The 22,259-nt window shown below is 52.9% G+C and overlaps 1 protein-coding gene and 1 long non-coding RNA gene across 3 annotated transcripts in view; one reads left to right on the top strand and one right to left on the bottom strand.

Annotated features, from left to right (window-relative positions):
• PREX1 (phosphatidylinositol-3,4,5-trisphosphate dependent Rac exchange factor 1) overlaps positions 1-22,259 on the bottom strand; it is a 186,266-nt gene that overhangs the window by 67,641 nt on the left and 96,366 nt on the right. For both annotated transcript variants that reach the window (XM_045444305.1, XM_045444306.1), the window contains exons 5-7: positions 20,977-21,078; positions 11,725-11,886; positions 4,780-4,913 (exon numbers count right to left, since the gene is read on the bottom strand). In XM_045444305.1, coding sequence (XP_045300261.1) covers positions 4,780-4,913; positions 11,725-11,886; positions 20,977-21,078 — 398 coding nt within the window. The remainder of the gene's footprint in view (positions 1-4,779; positions 4,914-11,724; positions 11,887-20,976; positions 21,079-22,259) is intronic.
• LOC123580059 lies at positions 13,476-21,079 on the top strand. Its single transcript, XR_006703106.1, has 3 exons — positions 13,476-15,664; positions 16,795-16,890; positions 19,659-21,079. It is a non-coding gene; the product is annotated as an uncharacterized LOC123580059 (long non-coding RNA).

Below are 22,259 nucleotides of genomic sequence, written 5' to 3'. Positions count from 1 at the left end.
TTGCCCAATGAGTAATGAGGCTGAGCAAATTCAAGTTTATTGACCATGCGGTCCTGTGGGCCAGGGGCTTTTGTGACACAACTATCCCCTGAGTATTTTTCTGTTGGGTTCTCTTCTTCTTAATGATTTAGAGCAGGACTTGGCAAACTTTTTCTGAAAAGGGGCAGGTAGACAGTAAACATTTTCAGTTTTGTGAGCCACAAGGTCTATGTCAACTATTCGACTCTGCCCTTGCAGCATGAAAGCATCCACAGAGAATACCAAAACAAATGGGCATGGCCGTGTGCCAATAAAACTTTATTTGTAAAAATAGGCAGAGAGTCGAATTTGCTTTACAGGACTTCTCACTATATTTGGGGTGTGAGTCCCTTGTCAGTTTATATGGCAAAGATCCCTAGTCTATAGCTTATCTTTTTACTCTCCTCATGGTGTTTTTTGATGAGCAATTCTTAATTTTAAATTTTTTTTTTTTAACGTTTATTTATTTTTGGGACAGAGAGAGACAGAGCATGAACGGGGGAGGGGCAGAGAGAGAGGGAGACACAGAATCGGAAACAGGCTCCAGGCTCTGAGCCATCAGCCCAGAGCCCGACGCGGGGCTCGAACTCACGGACCGCGAGATCGTGACCTGGCTGAAGTCGGACGCTTAACCGACTGCGCCACCCAGGCGCCCCTCTTAATTTTAACATAATCCGTTGAACCTACTTTTCCTTTAGAATTACGCTTTTTGTCCTATTTAAGAAATCTTTGCTTACTGTCATATCACAAAGATAGTGTCTATTCCTTCTTCTGGAAACCTCACGGTTTTACCCCGCACATCTGAATCTGTGATCCATATGAAGTTGATTTTTCGTATATTGTGTGAGCTAAGAGTCAAGACCCAACCCTCCCCCCCGCCCCCCCCCCCCCCCCCCCCCCCCCCCCCCACCGTTGGATATCAAACTGACCAAGCATCACTTATTGAACTGCACTGGCTTTTTCTGTTGACATTCAAATGAGCACGTCCACGGGGTTTTTGCTCCTGGACTCACCATTCTGTTCCACCAAACTATTTACTTTTACACAATCCTACACTGTCTTTTGTTTTTTTTTTTATTATTTTTTTATTTTTGAGAGAGAAAGAGAGAGACAGAGGAGGGGGCAGGGGAGGGGCAGAGAGAGAGGGAGACACAGAATCCGAAGCAGGCTCCAGGCTCTGAGCTGTCAGCACAGAGCCCGACGCGGGGCTCGAAGTCACGAACCGTGAAATCCAGAGCCGTAGTCAACGCTTAACTGACTGAGCCACCCAGGCGCCCGCAATACTACACTGTCTTAATTACTGCGGCTATAGAGTAAGCCTGGCTATCAGTAGTACAAGTCCCCTGGCTTTGTCCATTTTCAAAGCTGTCATAGTTATTTTTGTGTTTCCATGTAAATTTTCAGTCCTTTAGGGGCACCCAGGTGACTCAGTAGGTTAAGCGTCTGACTCTTGCTGATGACGGGGGTGTGGGGTGAGGCAGGCCAGCACCAAGATCAACTAAGATCCCGGCCTGGGCTCCTGGGCAAGTGGTAGTGCCATTTACTCAGAATGAGGAAGACGCCAGGAGGAAAGGGTCTGGGGCAGGAGTTGTGATGAAAATGAACAGCCTGCTTTAGACACAGTTTAAACGTGAGCCCTGTCCCAGAGGGACGCCTGGATGAAGACAGACTGGGACCTCTTCTCCTTTACATACATAAGCCAGGCGTTACATGTTTTCTCTTACTTCATCTACAAAAACAGTCCCATCAGATGGGGGCTACTTTTGGCCCCATTTCACAGATGGGAAAACAGAGGCACAAAGAGCTGACATAACTTGCCCGGGGCCACGCGACTACTAAGTGGCAGGGCCTCTGTGTCCTTAAGCACTACATGCTGCTGCCATCTCTGAGACACTAGATAAGCTTTTGAGATGTTAGAGATTTAGCTCTCCTCCTCCCGGGGTCTCGGTTTCCCGTGCTGAAGAATGGGGAAGTGGGCTCTTCGAACACTCCTGCCGCTTCTGACACACCCAGGGAGCCTCTCCTTTTGAATTAGGCCAGAAGCACTCTGAGTCGGAGACCTTCCCTGACCTGAGTCCCGGACGGGCGGGGCCCCGCGTGACCCAGGCGGAGAAAACACGGTCGGCAGACACCTGGCAGCAGGAGGCGCTTCCTGTGACCACGTCAGTGGGGCCGAGGGTTCCATCCACCCCTGCCCGATCCCTCGGGGACGCCTTGGAGCCCGGCCCTCTGGCTCCCCATCCAGAGGCAGGAATGCTGGCCGCCTGCCACCTTCTCCCAGGAGACAGATGTGCCCTTTCCCCCCCAGCCAGCCTGGCTCGCTCCAGAACTGAGGCAGGGAACGGCCCTAAAAGAGCTCATCTCACGCCCGCCACAGGGCTGGCCCTAGAAGGCCCACTGGGGATCCAGCACCAGCAGAATCGGCTGCTATTGCTCTGACAGGTGTGGCCATGCTCACGGGGGAGGAAAGGCCTCACTCGGGCAGCCGAAGGCCGAGCAAACTCAGCCAAAGCCGGAGCGGGTCACACGGGCCTGAAGGGACATTGTGTTTCTAAAGCCCAGCGTTCTGGGAAAAGTGCCTGCTTCGGACAGCCTGGGGCAGCTGGCAGGGAGGGCGGAGGACTCTCGGGATGGCCCCGGTGAGGACAGGAGGGAAGCAAAGAGGAAGGAAATGGGGGCGCTAATGGGGGGCGGGGGGCAGACACAGACAGACCTGACAGAGCGGGCAGAATAAAAGATCAAATAAGAAAGGCACGGGAGAGGGTGAAAGAGGGAGACCAAGGCCTTTAACCAGAAGGATCAACCCAGCACGGGGAGGAAGGGTGGGAGGGGAAGGGGCCTGTGGCGAAGAACCTTCACTGCCGGGTGCTGCACCTGTGAGTGGACAGGAAGCCAACACACATGGAGGTAAGTGAACAGTAACCCCCATTTTGCTCTTCACAGTGGCTCTTGGAGATACATATGATAAGTCACCCTATTTTACAGATGAGGGAACTGAGGCAGACAGAGGCAGAGTCACAGAGCTACAGAAATGTGAACAGGAGTTCAAATGTAAGGAGCGTGGCTCTAAACCAAACACTACTGTAAGAAGGGGGTTTATCATCCCCATTCTACAGAAGAGAAAACTGAGGCTCAGAGAGGTCAGGCTGGAGGAGAAAGAGAAGCCCACACACACGCATGGAACGCCATCATTCATCCTATGGAAAGGTTCCTCACCACAATCTTAGGAGGCCAGCAGAAACAGACAAGGAAAATGAGGCTCAGGGACAGTAAGTGACGTGCCTAGAACCACAAAGAAAGGGAGAGGCAAGGCTGACAGTAGGGCCCAGGGTCTGGACCTCCCCTCAGCCTGAGCTTCTACTAAAGGAGTAAAGAAGCCTCTGGAAAGTCACTGTTTCATCCCTAAAACAAAGTAACAGGTAGGAGGATTCAAAAGGGCTGGGTTGAGACAATCTTCAAACAACCTGAAAGACAGCCTCTCAGTCCACCAATCTACCCAGCCAGCCAGCCACTCATGCCCCACACCCCTCTATCTCCCAACTCTTCCTCTCTCCAACCATCCACCCACCCATCCACCCACTTGGTCATCCAATTACCCAACCCTCCATCTCAAAATCCAACCACCCCAGCAACTCAACCAACCATCCAACCAACCATCCATCCATCCACCTACCTGACCATCTCCCATTTGATGACCATCCCTCCATCTACCCACCCGCTTAACTCGTACACGAAGGCCCCAACTCACCATTCATCTGAACACACCTCTGTCAGCTCATCATGTCTTCATATCCACATCTCCAACTACCCAGCTTTCTGTCCATCTCTCTCCATCCAGCCTTCCCCTTACACCTCCAACCACTCACCTCCTTCATTGCTCCTTCATCTACTCATGTATCCATCCACAAATCAATTCACACATCCATCCACAATCCTTCCCACCTTCCTTCAGCCACCATCCACTCATCCTCCAACCCCCCCACCTGTGCACCTATCCCTCCTCCCATCGGCTCACACAAGCCATCATTCACATTTGCGATCATACATTCATCTGTATGTGTCTATACCACTCACCCACCCATCCATTCACTCCAGTGAAAGATACAAGGATGGCAAAGGTACTATCCTTTCCCTCAAAAAGTTTAACAGTACAAGAGCCTTCTGCCCTTGAATCTCCCACCTCTGGGTCTCAGAATCACAGGGTGTTAGTGCCACAAAGAATCTCCAAATTTCTACCGCCATCTAGACCCACACTGTCCAATATGGCAGCCACAAGCCACATGGGGCAACTGAGCACTTGAAACAAGGCTAGGACAAATCGAGACATGCTGTAAGTTTAAGATACGCAATAGATTTTGAACCCTTAATGTACAAAAAAAAAAAAAAAAAAAAAAAAAAAAAAGGATGCAAAACACCTCTATAATTTCCAAAAACTGATTACATGTTGGTTATATACATGAAAATGATAATATTTAGAGATATGTTGGGAAAAACAAAATACATTATTTAAATTCATTTTGCCCGTTCCTTTTTGCTTTTTTTAACGTGGCTACTAGAAAATTTTAATTAACACATGTGGCTCACCTTATATTTCTATTAGACAGTGCTCATCGAGAACAAACCCCTCAGCTGAGAAAAGGGATGCCAGGAGAGGAAAGTGACAAGCCTAAGGTGTCCCTTGAGAAAGTGTCAGGGTCCCACCCAATCCCTGCCTCCAGGGCCACCTGGGCAGCCCCGCCCCCAACCTCCCCAGCAGCTCACCTGGATTTCCTCTTGCAATAGACGAGGAGGTTGTCAAAGAGGAAGAAGGCCCTCTCCTGGATGTTGCCCGCAGAGATTTTTAACAAGGTGCCTTGTAGGAGGAGCTGGGTACAGATGTCCGTGAGGTTAGAGCCCTGGGAGGGTGACAAGGGGCACAGGGAATGAGCTGGCCGATCCAGGAGAACACCCTTCCTTCCCAGGGACAGAGCCTACCACGTCCGTCACACCCCAAACCCTAAGTGCACCATTGCAGGCAAATCTGTCAGCGGACAGAAAATCTGGTCCGATCGATGGCTTCTATCTGTCGAGCACGCCAGAACAATACCAGGAAGAGCATCTCAAGATGCCCATTTCACAGAAGAGAGTCCTGGGCTCAGGGAGGGGAAATGACCCACCCAGCCCCAGTTGGCATCTGGTTTTATTTCGGTTCAGTTCTTGTTTGGGGTTTGGGCGGGGGGGGAGGGGGGCGGGTTGTTTGTTTGTTGTTTCATTTTTGCCTATCCCTTCCTCATTAGGTCTTGACTTGTTATTGTATCCCCCCCACTAGAATGCCACTTCTGTAAGGACAGAAAGCATTACCAACATTACCAAGCATTTGCCACTGGTTCCCAAGCACCCGTAACACTCTCGGGCACACGGCAGGTGCTCAAGAAATGCCTGTAGAGCAGGTGAGAAACACAGCGCGAACATCAGTGGGGCAGGATTCTTACAGCACTTACTTTAGCTGCAGACATGACGACAGATGGAGACCGTTCCCAACCTCTAGCCGGCCATCTATGCTAAGTGACGGGGAGGCTAAGACGCTAAGTGTGCGTGAAGTTCACTGAACCTCTGTGAGGTTCCAGGCGGTGGCGTCAGGAAAGGAACTGGGGGGACGACACAGGTTTGTCGGGAGCTCGGGGAGGCCCAAGGACCGTGGCACGGAGCGCTCAAAGTGCTAAACGAGAGGAAGCTGGAAACACACCTGGGAGGGCACAGGACGCCAGCTGTCCATGCTCCTCGTCGAGGAGGCACAGGAATGGAGTTTAGCCGACACGGACTAACAGATTCCATTTCGACCACAGACTCCATTTCCCAGCATCCCTTGTTCCAGCTGCGGTCACGTGACTAAATCACGGCCAGTGTGCCCCACTTTTACGCTATTCCCTGGCAAGGAGAGAGCTTCCTCTCCTCTTCTTCCCTTCGCTCTTGCCACGGGCTGGCAGACAGCCATGGCGGTGGGAGTGTGCTGTAGCAGATAGCAGAGCAAGAAGCTGGAAGGAAGCCGGGTCCACACGGAGCAGAGCTGCCCCGCCCCCAGCCTGCTCTGCTCCAGAGGAAGAATCTCCTCCCTCACTCATGCCATTACCTCTCCTTTCAGCAGCCAGCCATGTACTAGAACCAGCACGTTAAGGTAAGGACCAGGCCCGATTGATAGGCTGGCAACAGCAATGACACGGAGGCCTGAGGGCTACCACACAAGAGTGGGGTCCAGGGAGGTTCGTCTGACAAGACCTGCGGAGCGTGATGCTGTCTCCGCCCAGAGACGAACTGGACAAAGAAAGGGGGAGAATGGTTCACAAAGTCGCCTTCCCCAAACACTCAACACCCAGAACCAAGGAGTTCGTACCCCGGTGAGATGCGCTCACTCAGTTATGTCCAAGACCCAGTAAGGGGAACTGGTTCCAGAAACTCAGACATCAGGCTTTCTGCTCACTGCCTGCTGCAGTCTCTCCTGCTCCGTGCCTGCAGCCCAGCTGGGCACGGCAATCTCACCAGCCTGAAGAGCCAGAGACCCCTGTGGGGCCCCCTTGGGGTTCTGGACAACCACCTTCCTGTGGTCAAGAGCTGGGCAGCCTAGGGCAGGAGCGAGCACCCGTTCACAGAAGTCACAGCACAGATGCCTACACTGCAGGCAGATATCGGACTCCACACACAGCCACCCAGCGAGGTCGTGAGCCTGCCCCACCAGGCTCAGGGCCCCCGTGAGGAAGAACCTTCTGGACCCCCAGTATCCTCGCAAACAGGGTGAGCGTGACTCCGGGGTGATGAGACTCCATCAATGGCCTGCTGGGGGCACACAGCAGTTCAGCAGTTCCCGGAGACCACACACCTCCCCGCCTCCCCTCACCCCACTCAGGCCCACCCACCAGCCCTTCCAGACTCCACAGGGGGATTTTATCTGCTTGTGTGTGACTCTGGGAACTGGCCCGACTGCAGGGCCCAGAAGCCTGACGTCACGCAGGCCTAGACCTGACCTCTCTGTCAACATCCAGGGACCACGGGGAGTCACTGAACCCAGCCTGGGAAGCTGCACCCCCCCAGCCTTGACCAAAGACCACCTAGCAAATACACCTGAAATGCCAGGGACACTAGAGGGGGATGCCCCCTTCCACCCTAGCTTTGCCAAGAAGCCCAGCTGGCCCTCGGTCTCCCCAGGTCAGCTGCCCTGACGCTCTCCTTGAATCTGGGTCAGGGGTGGTGCTGAAAATCAGATACATAGGAAGGAGCCTACACACCAAGGTGTCCACCGGCCAGGGCTAGCGGTCTGGTCTACACAGTACAGACCCCACCGACAGAAGCACTGACACGTAGAGACGGGCAAAGCTCACCACGAGCCCACGACCATTCTGAGTGTTTTATACAAACCCAGTTAATCCTCAAGAAACTCTCGCGTTACAGAGGAGGAAAGGGACACATCGCTGGTCGGCGAGCGAGCTGGGATCTGAACCAGACACGCTGGCCTGACTCTCCCACCCACCAGCCTCTACTACCCAGGGCAGGCGTCTGCCTCTTAGAAGGTAACCTGATAACCTGAAGGGCTTTCTATGCAACCGTTGGTCTAGAACAGGAGTCTCCAAAGGGGAGAGACCACAGCCCCTGGAGCACAAGGCATCCCAGGAAGGGTGAGAAGAACACAAGAGAACCTCTGGTTATGGTCTTTTTCTTTTCTTTTCTTTAATAATAATTCCATGTTTCCCCACTCCTGTTTCCTTCTGTCCCCTCGTGGGTGACACGTTTCCAGAGCCAGGAAGCTGAGTGTGCCCAGTTTCTTTCTTATTAAGAACATGCATTTCTTTTTATTACCGTGAGCTTTACACAAAAGTCCGTGGGGGCGTGCATCCAGAGTGTCCCCCTGCGGGAGGGTCAGCCCACACCGGGTATGAGCTGCAGCTAAAGTTGCAAGATGCTTTTTCGAAGAAGAAGAAGGAAGAGGAGGAGGAGGAGGAGGAGGAGGAGGAGGAGGAGGAAGACAAGGAGGAGGAGAAGGAGGAGGAGAAGAATGAAATCCAGCTTTTGCTGCCACAGCTCCTCTGGACGCTTACGGAGCATGTGCTCTGAGCCAAGGAAAGAGCACTGTTCTGAGCGCTGTGCATGTATCCACTCCCAAATCCTCAAGCGACCCGAGGGGGGGACCACCACTATCCAGACTCTTCAGACGAGGAAACTGAGGACAAGGAACCCCCTCCCCGCAGTGAGCTGGCTCATTCACTCACTTCCGCATCACAACATACTCCCATTTCCACGTCCTTAGTAAAACGGATTTATGGATTAACTTATCTGGTTTTAAGTAAACCAGTCTTGGACGTTTGAAAAGGACAAAGGATGGGGGAGGGGGCGGGGTGGAACCGCTTTGGGAGATCAAACTGATGATGCAAGCCCAAGCACACAGCAAGAAAGTAGCCAAGGAGAGATTCTCCCTCCTCCCAAAATGAGTCCCTTGCCAGCCAAATTCCAAGAGCTAAATGGCAGCCGTCTAACCAGATTGGCAAGAGGTCAGACAGAAAGATCAGTAATAATCAGGAAGATTATCAGAAGTAAAGATCTGTAACCACTGCCATTCACCGGCCCCTGAGGCTGTGACTACAGAGAGCAGGAAGCCTTTGCAGGTAGCCTCACTGTTACACATGATTTTTTCTAGCTATGACATATTATTTTTATATCGCCTAAGGATCAAACTGCATTTAAAAAACCATCCTACCGGCTGACTCCATCAGAAGAGCATGTGACTCTTCATCTCAGGGTCATGAGTTCAAGCCCCACATTGGGTATAGAGATTACTTAAATAAACGTTAAAACAACAACTTTCTACCACTGCACAGAAACCATGTTACTTTTTCTAAAGAGCATTCATATTCCGCATTTCAGTCTAGCCTCAGGATGACACCAGGCGGTACCTTCAGAGACATTATTACTAAAATTAGGCAATCGGGGGCAAATAAGGTCGAGAGAGCACCACAAAGTCACCTGAGGCAGGACAAAGTTACAGAGCTGGGCTTCCAAATCAAGTCCCCATGCCTCAGTTTCTTTATCTGTCCAATGGCAATAATCATACCACCTCCCCTTAGTATCGGAAACATGTAACAGGGGCTCAATAATTGCCACTAATTATTCACTCCAGCTCACTTTATTTCCTACTGTGCCAAGAAACAGCGATCAAAATAAGGACCAGTCTCAAATTGTAGATTTTTCAGGGTCTAAAAGGGCCCCAAAGACCCTTAGTTCTTATTTCCCGAGGCCCTGACCAGAAGCCGACATCTAGAAATCACTTCTGCTCTGGCTGCCAAAACGCTTGCTCAATACTCCTCTCCACAGGGACGCATGTGAGAAATGTCTTTTTCAGCTGGTTTCCAGGAAACTCTCTGCCTCCCAGAAGAACTGCTATCTTCCTTTTTTGAAAATAAATATTGAGTAACTTATGTCTCCTGCTCTCTTCACCTTGGCCGTCAGGAAGCTCAAAGCCCAAAGAGGCTTAAGCACATCCTCTCTATCAGCTCTGTAGCTTAGCATAGTTGCTGACAGCGGCCATGTGACCTGCTGGTCAAGGAGGCGAAAGGAGAAGTCTCTTCGGGGCTTCTGGGAAAGGCTTCCCTCCACTGAGGAGAAGAGCTCCCTCTCACTGCCCCGGCCACGCCCCCGTCTCCTCCTGCTTTGAAACAGGAGCTCCTGGAGCTACTGCTCTCGTGGAACCAGGAGGGGAAGGCAAGAGACAGAACGGGAGCTCTGGCATCACGGGGCTGAAACAAGGCCTAAGACAACACACCCTAACTGGCACACCTGTCTGGCAATTTGCAGTTGTAGGAAATAGAAACCGAGCTACATATTTCTGTTAACGTTTATTCATTTTTGAGGGGGGGGGGGGAAGAGCAGAGAGAGGGAGACACAGAATCCAAAGCAGGCTCCAGGTTCTGAGCTGTCAGTACACAGCCTGACGCGGGGCTCGAACCCATGGACTGCAAGATGATGACCTGAGCTGAAGTTGGACGCTCAACCGACTGAGCCACCCAGATGCCTTGAGTACTTATAATTTTTTTTGTTTATTTATTATTTTTGAGAGGATGGGGGAGGGGCAGAGAAAGAGAGAGATGGAGACACAGAATCGGAAGCAGGCTCCAGGCTCCGAGCCGTCAGCACAGAGCCCGTTGCGGGGCTTGAACCACGAACCGCGAGATCGTGACCTGAGCTGAAGTCGGATGCTCAACCAACTGAGCCACCCAGGCGCCCCTAGGCTACATACTTTAAGCAGAAAGAGATAAGGGGCTTACTCAATCTTCAGATGGTCTACAGGAAGCAGGAACCCAAACCGGGGCTCCCAGAAAACCAACAACACTGCAAGCCGGCCTCTGCCCCAGCTGGGAGACGGGAGGTCACACGCCATCTGCCTGAGCTCGTACCACAGGAGAACACCACCCTGCTGCATCCAGGCCTCGGGAGCTGCTGCCCAACTGTCGGCTGCAAAGCCATCCCCTGCCTGCTGGACGTGCACCACCGCCAGCCAGCGGGTGTCCCGTGCCTCTTGACACCCAGGAAGCTGCGACCCGGCCCCTCTGCTAAGATGCTAATGCAGAAAGCCCAGCCCCACCACAGCTGGGCTTTGCGGCAAAGACAGCACAGGGGTGGCTTGTGTCCCACCCCAGCTTCTCAGTCTCAAGCGGCTGGATCCGATTTTGGCCATTCACGTCGCAAACCTAACCTACAAGGGGGACTGGGAAACGCAGCCCTTCGTCCTCTGGCTTCGGCAGGAAAGGAAGGCCCAGCGGAAGGGGGATGGGCGGCCAGCGCTAATCCACGATACCCGCCTCCTCCCCGAACCCCCTCTCTACAGCCAGACTCTCACATTCGGGATTCCCGACCACAGGGAAAAGAAGCGGAAAAATCCCAAATGTAGCAAGTGCCAGGAAACCCACAGGGTGTGAGGCACACGATCCAGAGAACAATCTAGAAGTATTTCATCTTTGCTTTTGATCTTCCGTTCCAGCTGTATTTACTCTGATATTTTTTATGTATCCAGCTTTTTCCATGTCCTTCGACAGATTTGTAGGAAATCTCTAATAATCCAAGGGAGACACAGAGGCTTAAGTGAATAAATGAGGCACCATGAGAAGGTTCCAAGAACCCCATGCCCTCGTCGGCATGACGGGAGTATTAGCAACACCCACCCTGTACGGAGTGCCTGTCACGTGCCAGGAACAGATGAGGAAACTGAAGTTCAGAAGAGTTAAGCCATTTGCCTGAAGTCACCCAGCAGGGGAGGGTCAAAGCCAGAATTCTGTCCTGGAGCAGAGCCTTAAACACTACCCTGCACCTTGGCACCAAAAGCCCCGAGGCCTACGGACACCGGGCAGACATGGCAACACGTGAAGGAGAGAGACTGGGCAGCAACGGGGAGAGGGGAGGACTGAGGAAAACTGGAGCTTCTAGAGGCTGCTGTCGTGGAACACGGGGGTCCGGTGCTGCCGGTGTTTCAAAAGAAACTTGAAATCGAGGCTCTTATGGGGGCTCAATCGGAAAACAATTAAACTTTTTGCTTTTCTTTTCAACAAACACCGCGTGAGCCCAATAACATGCACCCTCCAGGCTGAACGTGGTGTCCACCCGCCGTCTATACCCGCAGCTGTGCGCACCCCCCCTTGCCACCGCCTCGGGCCCCACTGGAACCCAGGAGGCCACCTGCCCCAGACGCACCTCCCAGCCTTCGATGTGGGACTGCAGCTGCTCCAAGGCCTCCAGCTTTTCCATCTGCCGCTTGGTCTCGTTGATGTTAGAGCAGACGGTCTTCATGGCCTGCAGGGCGCTCTGGACCGCGGGGTGGTCGGGGTGCTTGCCGGGGGTCCTCTTGGCGAGCTCCTGGGGGGGAGGTGGGGACAGGGATGAGGCACACCAACCCGCAGGGGACCAAACACGGCATCCACGTCACCTGGCCCTGAGCCAAATCCCAGCAACGCTCGGTACAAACCGGGTGTCCTGGGGCCGGGGAACATCATTCATTCATTGACTCATTCATTCATTCATTCAATGTCCCCTGAGCGCCTTCTTCATTTGTCACCAAACAGAGGAAAATTCCTCACCTGGCAGGTATTACATTCTAGTAGAGGAGATGAGCCCAAACGAAGAGAAATGACATGTACAAAACACTGTCAGGTGGTGATAAATACCAAGAAGGCAAATCCGAATGACGGGCTAGAAGGTCTGGGGAAGGGAAGTGTCCTTTCAAATGGGGAGATCAGGGCAGGCCTCTCTCAGAGGAGGTGACATCTGAACAGAGACTCCGGATCAAGCAAGGGAGGGAGTCCTGCCAAACTCCTGGGGAAGACCGTGCGACACAGAGGGTATAGCTAACGCAAAGGATCTGAGGTCTGAGCATATGGGACACGGAATGAGGAAGAGTGAGGAGGGCATGTGGCTGGAGGAGAGTAAATGAGAAAGAAAGGAAAAGAGAGAGAGAAAAAAACAGAGAAGACAGAGATCAGGAGGTCAGAGAGGCAGCCACACATACTGACCCCAAAGAGCCCCAGTTTTCTCAGCTGTAGAATAATATAAAAAACATCCCACCCAGTTAAGCGTCTGACTCTTGCTTTCGGCTCAGGTCATGATCCCACGGTTTGTGGGATTGAGCCCCACGTAGGGCCCTGCACTGAGCCTGGAGCCTGCTTGGGGTTCTCTCTCTCTGTCTCTCTCTCTCTCTCTCTCTCTACCCCTCCCCAACTCATATGCTCTCTCTCTCAAAAATAAAGAAACTTAGGGGCGCCTGGGTGGCTCCGTTAGTTAAGCATCCGACTTCAGCTCAGGTCATGATCTCACGGTTCATGAGTTCGAGCCCCGTGTCGGGCTCTGTGCTGACAGCTCGGGAGCCTGGAGCCTGCTTCCGATTCTGTGTCTCCTCTCTCTCTGCCGCTCCCCTGCTCACACTCTGTCTCTCTATATCTCTCTCTCTCTCAAAAATAAATAATAAACATTAAAAAAATTAAAAAATAAATAAAGAAACTTAAAAAAAAAAAAAAAAACCACCTTCACAAGGACCAGACCGTGTAAAGGGCCCCCCTCCCATGGCCCCCCCCCACCGCTGCCCACCCCAGCCACGAGCACAGGCTGGGACACGCTGAAGGTCAGCCTCACTGTCATGGAAGGGCTTCAGCCACATGGTGAGTGTGACGAGAGAGAAAGTGGGAAGGGAGGACCTGTAGGACCTCAAGTCCGCAGGGAGGGTTTACCAGCGGGGTCACTCAACCAGCGGGGTCACTCAACCTGGCAGAGAGAGGTTTTCCTTCATCACCCGACCCAGACATGCCCAGTATCTCTCCATCTCTCCGTTCCCTTGAAATCACAGGTGTGATGCTTTGGCATGCCACACGTGGGTGCCAGGGCTGGCTCCGCCCCTCAGAGAGGTCACCAGCTGGGTGACCTTGGGCCAGTCGCCCTCCGTGCTGAAGAGCAGTGATAACTCAGCCTCTGCTCTGTGCTTGCGAGCAGGTGCTGTTACTGTCCCCTTTAACAGATAAGGAGGTCGAGGCACAGCAGTACAGCCCACGACCTCCCAAAACCAAAAGGACGACGCAGACCTGTCCGTCTGGGTCCGTTCGTGGTCATGGCGAATCGGAGACCCCAGGGAAAGGGCCTCCGTGGTGAAGTGCGTAGCTGGCAGGCATTCAGTCCGTGCTGGCCACCATCAGTCTGTCGCTGACAACACGTGCTGTGACAGCAAGCAGCAATCTGGCCCCTGCCAGCCTGTCGTTCGGAGCACTCCCAGCAGAAGACCCACCTCCGAAACATCCCTTCTCCACTCACATCGTTTCTGCCCCTGCCTGAAGATGAGCAGCCTCTCGTCTGGAACACAGGTCCTCGTGGGCCTGAGGCCCAGATGTTCTGCAACATCAGGACCCTGAGGATTCTACTGAGCACCTGCCATGTGCCAGGGACACGCCCCAGGGGGAGCAAGGAAGGGGCAGATGGAACCGTCTCTCTGGCAAAAGGCGCTCCCACGGGGGGAGGGGGACCACACGACAGGCCTGAGTGGTGAACACAACAGAGATAAGTCGGACCAGAGGAAGGACAGTGCGTGACCCGAAGCTGTGAAATAAAGGGGTGAAAGCAGGTGTCCCGCCCCGGGGGAGGGGCGCTCCCCGAGGCTGCCACTGCTCACTGCGCAGGAAAGAACCTGAACCGGCCTGGGAGGCAGAGCTCAGCCCAGAGGCAGGGTGGAGGGTGGGCACCGCGAGGGGGGCAGCACAGGAGGTGGGGCAGCGGGAGCCATGGTGGGGAGAATTCTGACTTCTGGTGTCTTCTCGCAGGATCCCTGGCGGGTAAGGAGCTCATTTCCTAACATCAGTCAGAGGAGGACTCCAAGGGACTATCCCAAAGTATCCTGAATGGTATACAAAGAACTACGGTGCATCAGCACAAAAGATAATTATCCAACAGAAAATGAGCAAAGGATATGAAGAGGCAATGGTCATAAAATGAATGCACCACCACCATCCTGGTCCAGCCAGCTGCCACCTGAACCGCCAAACTCGGCCCCCACTCCCCACTCACGGTCCATTCTCCACACACAGCCAGAGGGATCCTGTCAGAACGACGTGAGACCCTGTCCCTCCCCTGCTCGGAACCTTCCTAAGGCACCTACAACACTCAGAGAAGACAAAGACCCCGCAGTGGCCCACAAGGCCCTGCCTATCTGGCCCCATCGCCTCTCTGACCTCACTCCCCTGCTCTCTCCCTCAGATCCTCCTCTGGCCTCCTCACTGTTCCTCAGACACAGTCCTGCCACAGGGCCTTTGCACTAGCTATGCCCTCTATCTGGCAGACTCTTCCCCCGGCTACCTGTACGGCCCCCTTCCTCACCTTCTCCTGGTCTTTGCTCAGTCACCCTCGCAGCCCATCACCTGGTCCTTACCAACCATCTGAGCCTGAAATATTTCTCCTCCACAGCAACATGACAACTCTACAAACACGTTCATTTCCTATTCGCCCACTGTCTCCCCCAGCAGAGTGGCAGTCCCACAGAGGTAGGGCTCTGGGCCGTTTTGTCCACTGTGCACCTAGCACCTAGGATGAAGCCTTCCACGTAACAGGGACTCCACAGCAGTTGGGGAATGAATAAACGGCCTTAAAACCCTCCGATGGTGCAGCACCACCCAGAACCCTCTCCTAGAGGGAATCGGGAAGACTCCCGGGAATTTGCCAAGAGAAGAACACGCTCACTGTGGGGTTCGCTGGTTTCCAGGGCTGCCCGCCTCCTCCCCCCACCGCTCGCCGCCCATAAAGGTTCTTCACGTGCCAGCTCTGAGCCGTACGTGTCCCAACTCCGGGAAACACGCCAGCCCCCGGCCATTGGGGCACTGAGGGAACAGCAACAAACAAAACAGGCCTAAACCCCTGCCCTGGCCAAGCCGACGCCCTAATGAGGAGTCAGAAAAAATCAATCCGTACACCAGGAGTCATAGAACAGAATGTGAGCTAGGGAGAGGGACTGTGAAGAAAAATTCAAACAGGGTGAAGGGACAGAAAATGGCAGAGGTGCTTCTTCTGCTATAGCTGGGGTGGTCAGACAAGGCCTCTCCACGGAGGGGACAAGTGAGCAACAGAGCCCTGACGAGATTAGAGAGCGAGCCTCAGGATATCTAAGGTAATGATGTCCCTGAGGAAATTGCAAGTGCAAAGGCCCTGGGGCAGGAACCTGTTGTGTTCAGAGGGTGGCAAGGGGACAGATGTGGCTGGAGCAGAGTGAGAGGGATGGGAGAAGCAGCAGAGGGGGTCAGAGAGAAATACAGATTAACTGTGTAACACCTTACAGGTGTCAGTGAGGAGGAATCTGGATTTAAATGTGAGTGACAGGGAGCTGCTAGAGGGTTTTGAGGGAAAATGACGTGAACTGGCTCAGACTTACCTGCTGAGTTGAGAAGAGACAGTGGGGCACAAGGGCAGGGGCAGGAAGAGCCAGTGGGGGCTGTGGCAGGGGCCCAGGGAGCGAGGTGCCGTGAAGCCGCTAGAAGGGCTAAACTCAAGAAAGAGTCCAAAGGCAGAGCCAATGGGGCCTCCTAATAGACTGGATGTAGGGTGAGCCAGAGACAGCTTGGGTTTGGCCTGAGCAACCAGAAAAAAGAGGCCATTTATGGAAATGGGGACAAGGGGGTGGCAGGGCGGGGAGACCAGTCTGGGGGAAGGGGAGAGCCAAGCATTTCGTTTTGGGCACATCAGATAGGAGACGCCTGTCTGACATCCAAGTAGGGAAGCTGAGTGGGCAGAAGAACAGGTCTGGAATTTGGCCGACAGGTCCAGGCTGCAAGTTGGACACAGAGATGGGATTTAAAGCCCTGGGAATGTCCACAAAATACTCGTACATGGATGTTCACGGCAGCTTTGTTCATAACGGCCAGAAAGTGCAAACGACCCAAATGTTCGTTAGTGAATGAATGGATAAAATGTGGTTCTATACAGCGGAATGTTATTCATCTAAAAAGGGAACGAAGTTATGATTCAGGCTGCAGTGTGGGTGAGCCTGGAAAGCACTATGCTAAGGAAGAGAAGCCAGACACAAGAGGCTGCATATTCTAGGATTCCATCGAAAAGAAAGGTCCAGAGCAGGCAAATCCACAGAGACCGGAAGTAGATGAGTACTTGCCAGGGGCTGAGGGAAAGCGGAGTGACTGCTAATGGGTCTGGAGTTTCTTTGGAGGGTGATGAAAATAGTCTAAAATTATCATGATGAAGGTTACACAAATTTTGAATACATTTTTTTTTTTTTTTTCTTTAAAGGCCACAAAGTGGATGAGGCCACTCGGGAGCAAGTCTAGAGAGAGAAAAGGCCCAAAGACTGAGCCCTGGGCCCACTTGTGATTGGAGGTCCGAAAGGTGAGTCACCAGCTAAGGAAGTGGAGGGGAAAGGGCCAAGGACATAGGAGGCAAAGGAGAACGGGGGGGGGGGGGGCTGGAGTGGCAGCTGCCCCCTTTTGGGCTGAAGGGCCCGTCCAGCTTGCCCTGCACCTGCCTTGACCCGTCTCCATTACGCACCAGGCCCAGTCTGACTGGAGATGGGCAGGGACACGTTCACCACTGGGGGTCCTGAGCCACGCCAGCAGCTGGTGTACAGTGGCCCAGTGAGATCTGTGCATCACCAGGAAACAACCGAAAGGGGCAGTGACAGTCAGCCTCCCCTCAGGCACCTGTCATTTGAGCACTAAGGGCATTACCCCAAACCTGAATCATTTCCCTGGAAACACTGATGGAAAACTCAACAAAGCCTAAAAATGCCAACTGTCTATCCTGAGCCTGGGCTGGAGGCTGAGATAGAATGTTCCGGCTATTCTTAGGCAATGTTCAACTTCAGCCTTTTTCGGGCTGCTCCCAATGAGGCTTTCAATCTTGCCTCTTCTGTCTTCCCACCCGGGCTCCTTGACCCTGTCTGCCTACTGGCTTCGGAGTTCAGCTCAAACAAGGGGGCTCAGAGGGCCACAGGGACATCTGTGAGGGCGTCAGCATTGCAGGGGCCGGAGGAGGAAGCTTGAGGGTTTGGGCTCATGGCATCGTCTTTTAAAATCCGCTGGAAAATGTGACAGGAAGGAGGGACTCAGGAGGGGTATGAAGAGTTGTCCACAATCCCAGCTGTTCTCTGATGCAAACGTTCCAGCTGTGGGTGCCAGAGGCCAGGGCACAGAGCAATTCTGTCAGGCGGGGAGCATGGCACGTCCCCGAAGGAATCCAAGGGCCTGCTGGCTGGTCCCCGGTGCTATCTGCACTCCCGGTAAACACAGCTGGAGACCGAGGAAACCGGGCAAGTAAACAGCCATTTGGTCAGGACAGCAAACCCACAGCCAGGCTGCATCATCATTTCCTGTGGGCAGTTACTCTAGTTCTGTTCTTCTCTGTCTGCTCTCCTGGGAATCCAGAGCCCATAGATCCCACCAGACCAAACTGTGGCCCTTGGGGCCTCAGAAACGCCTGGGCCTCCCATTGCGAGCTTAGAGTCCGCCCCCATACATAGGTCTAGCTCCACTGCTTGTTAAAATACGTTATGGAGGGGCGCCTGGGTGGCGCAGTCGGTTGAGCGTCCGACTTCAGCCAGGTCACGATCTCGCGGTCCGTGAGTTCGAGCCCCGCGTCGGGCTCTGGGCTGATGGCTCAGAGCCTGGAGCCTGTTTCCAATTCTGTGTCTCCCTCTCTCTCTGCCCCTCCCCCGTTCATGCTCTGTCTCTCTCTGTCCCAAAAATAAATAAACGTTGAAAAAAAAAAAAAATTTTTAAAAATACGTTATGGAAACAGCCACTCCCCACACCCGCTGAGACCCCAGACTTTTCCAAGGTCCAGAAACCAAAGGGTTAACACCTAGGAAGCCTCGGTTGGGCTGTGGGGCTAGAGTCGGCCTTTGCTCTAATGGGTCAGATGTTCAAGGTTTTAAAACCCAGGAAAGACGGAACAGAGCAGCCACTGAGCCACAAAACACAAGGCCACCGACCTTCCCAGACCCCTGCTTAGGGAACTGAGAAGGCCAGCATCCCCAGAACCCAAGCACTCTGGCAGCTTAATTCCCCAAAGTGCTTAACAGGCAGGGTAGCCTCATGGTTGGAGGGCGGACCTCTAGAAAAGGGCTCAAATCATGAGCCCTACAGCTCCCCTACTATGTGGCCTGGAACTGGCCACTTCCTTCCTCTGTGCCTCAGTCTCCCAAGTGGGGCTAACTGCAGGGCCCTCATCGAGTTGTTCTAAGAATTAAGTGAATAGATGTCCGATCATCTGTATGAATAACAGCCGCATCTGTGTTAGTACAAACCGCGTATTACACGTGAGTAAACTGAGGCCCAGAGAAGTGACGTGCACCGAGTCAGGCAACGAGTAAATGGTGGAGCTAGAATTGAAATCCCAGCGGCCTATGGCTGCAAAGCCTGGCTCTACCCCAGGGGTCAGCAGACTTTTTCTGCAAAGGGCCAGATAGTAAATATTTTAGGCTTTGTTGGCCACATCCGGCCTCTGTGACACAGTCTTCTTTGTTTGTTTTTTGGGTCTGTTGTTTTTTTTTTTTTTTCTTAACAACCCTTTAAAAAAATGTAAACATCATTCTTAGCTCCTGTGTTGTACAAAAACAGGCCATGGGCTAGGTCTGGCTCACAGGCCACAGGGTTGGCAACCCCTTGCCCTGAACTGCTACAGAGCCCTGCCTCTTAAATGCAGGCACCCAGTGCACGTTTGGAAAACACCACCAGACAGACCTAATGAAGCACACCTGTAGGTCCAGTTCAAGCCACAGGCTACCAGTTTGCAAGTTCCACCTGGAGCTCCTTCTGCACCAAGGTGAAGAGCTAGAGACACACGGCATTTCAAACACGTGTTTACGGGTCAAGAGCAGCGGCGAGAACAACCACAGAAGGTCCTTTTGAGATCCCTGGGACAGACAAACAGCAGGAGGCCAGAGGAGGTACAGAGAGTTCTGTCCCACCAGCCATGGCTGCACAGGTTAGAGGCCTCTGTTCACAGACCCCAGAAAGGGTCTGGTCCAGCTCAGAGACTCAAGGGTCCCCCACCATCTCCAGCAGAAAGCCAAGTTCAGGTTGGCCCTAGTAATCTTCCCCTCCCTCCGCTCTGCCTTCCAGTTGATGGAGCAAGGATGCATGTGGCCTCAATGACAGGTGCATGAATGAGGCACCATCAGCCAAATTAATCCACCAGCAGGGACCCCCAAGGAACAGCCGTCAGATGCCAGGCCTTCGGGATGGAGCCAGGGCAGGCTTGGGCCAACGGCCACCATTTCCAAGGGTCGAAAACCCTGGGCGGAGAGCAGCGGATGGTGGCAGGGCCATCCACCCAGCTGGGGATCCACCCAGAAGCGAACTCTGAAGCTGAGAATTAAGATTTCTGGGGCGCCTGAGTGGATCAGTCGGTTAAGCATCTGACTCTTGATTTTGGCTCAGGTCATGATCTCGGGGTCATGGGATCGAGGCCCTTATTGGGCTCTACACTAGGCATGGGGCCTGCTTGAGATTCTCTCTCCCTCTCCCTCTGCCCCTCCCCTGCACTCTCTCTCTCCCTCTCTCTCTCTCTTTCTCACACACACACACACACAATAAATAAAAAATTAAAAAATAATAATAATTTAAAAAAGAATTCTTGGGTCACCACCCAAGCAGCAACTCTTCCCTGGCCCGCCCTACCAACACTAAATCAAAGGTGGCTAAACAGTGAAGAAGACAGCAGGTGTGTGGTTTGAGCTCAGTGCACCCAGCATCACCCGTACCCTCTTCTGCAAACAGCCAGGACAGTGATGAGGAGCTCCCGCGTCCCCCACCACCCCACCGGCTTGTGGCCTGTGGGATCATGTGATTGGTTGGAGGTTGGAGCACATGACATAAATCTGCACCAATTAGAGCTCGTCTGCTCAGAGTGACTGGGTCAGGCGTGGAGCACCTGATCCTGATATCAGCCAATGAAAACATAGCGCTGCCCAGCTCACGGTCACTGGACCACGTCTCAACCAATCAGAGCCCAACACTGCCCAGCTCATAGCCACTGGGGTAAAGTGCAAGCTCAAGCACCCGGGAGAAGAATAGAGGGCACAGGCAAAGATTTCATGTAATTGGCTCACATTAAACCACATGACTCAGGCCCAAACCACTCAGAACATCACATTCTTCCAGCCACAGGTGGCCAAAGCCTGAGGGACTCTGGGAACTCATGTCAGAGCTACTAAAAGAAAGGTTCCCTCTTTCCCACTACCCTTGAACTTTGGGAGGTGTGAGGCCAGGGTAACACGACCACCTGGTACCACACGGAAAACAGAGCTAAACAGTGGAAAGCAGAAGGTCGTGGAGGCATCCGGCCCGGCCCAGAGCCAGCACCACCCCTATACGTCTCAGCTACTTGAACTCACAAGTGTTTTGATTAAGCCAGTCAGAGCTGGGTTTTCCTGTCACTTCTATTGCAGAGAGAGGAGATGGGGGAACATCTCACCTTGAGGAGAAGGGGGTACTTGCAAATCCTCTGAATTGGAGACAGCAGGTAGCCCTCCAGAGGGATGTCTGTGGTCTTCCGGCCTCCCAGAAGCATGCAACTCTGCAAAAGGACATAAGACCTTCATTAAAACTCACCAGGGATGGCAACGGGATTTGGCCACCTTCAAAGAACCATGGGGAGCACTCTTAAAACACCGCGACAGACTTTGGAAGCAATTTAGCAACACCCAGGGGAGATGAAAATATGCATCTCTTCAAGCCAGCACAAAGCCCAGATCAGGGGCTGGCAATCGACGGCCCGTGGGCCAAATCCTGCCCACTGCCTGTCTTGGTAACCAAGGATTTCCTGCAACAGAGCCACATCTGTTTGCTTTCGTGCCATATCTGGTTGCTTCCAAGCCACCACGGCAGAGCTGAGTAGTTGCAACAGGGACCATGCAGTCACAAAACCTGAAATGTTTACTGTCTGGCCTTTTACAGAAAAGTTTGCTAACTCCTGATCTATAGGAACTATCGGAGCTTCGAGACACGCACCAGACGCAGGAGCACGGACGTTCAAAACTGCCTCGTATGGAATAGCAAACAACGGAAAGCGAGGTAAAGAGCCATCAACTGCTCGCGTTTTGTGAGTTCGAGCCCCGCACTGGGCTCTGTGCTGACAGGGTACAGCCTGCTCAGATCCTCTGTCCCCCTCTTCTTGCCCCTCCCCAGCTAGCTCTCGCGTGCTGTCTCTCAAAAATAAACACTAAAATTAATTAAAAATAATCTCTAAAAGAAATAATAAAAATAACCATCAACTGAAGACTGGGAAACTATGCCTATGGTAGACTGACACAATTGCCACACTAAATGGCGGCAAAAACAGGGGACCTGGCAGTCGCAGAGGGACACAGATGGACCCCAAACACCAAAGGATGTGCATGGTATGAACCCATCTACAGAAAGCTTTTAAAAACACACAACACAGGGGTGCCTGGCTGGCTCAGTCGGTTAAACATCTGACTTCAGCTCAGGTCACGATCTCTGGGTTCATGGGTTTGAGCCCCGCATCAGGCTCTCTGATGTCAGCACAGAGCCTACTTCAGATCCTCCGTCCCCCACCCCCCAGCCTCTCCCATGCGCGCTCTCTCTCTCCCAAAAATAAATAAACCTCTAAAGAAAATAAAATAAAAACACACAAAACCAGGCATTGCTTATGGAGAACACATCTGTAGTGAAATACAAAAACATGGGTGGAAAAAAAATAATAAACCAAATTCTAACAGGGGGAGAAGTTACTTC

Source organism: Leopardus geoffroyi, chromosome A3 (assembly GCF_018350155.1).
Source record: "Leopardus geoffroyi isolate Oge1 chromosome A3, O.geoffroyi_Oge1_pat1.0, whole genome shotgun sequence".
In the NCBI taxonomy this organism is placed as follows: domain Eukaryota; kingdom Metazoa; phylum Chordata; class Mammalia; order Carnivora; family Felidae; genus Leopardus; species Leopardus geoffroyi.
This window is presented reverse-complemented; position numbering and strand designations above follow the sequence as displayed.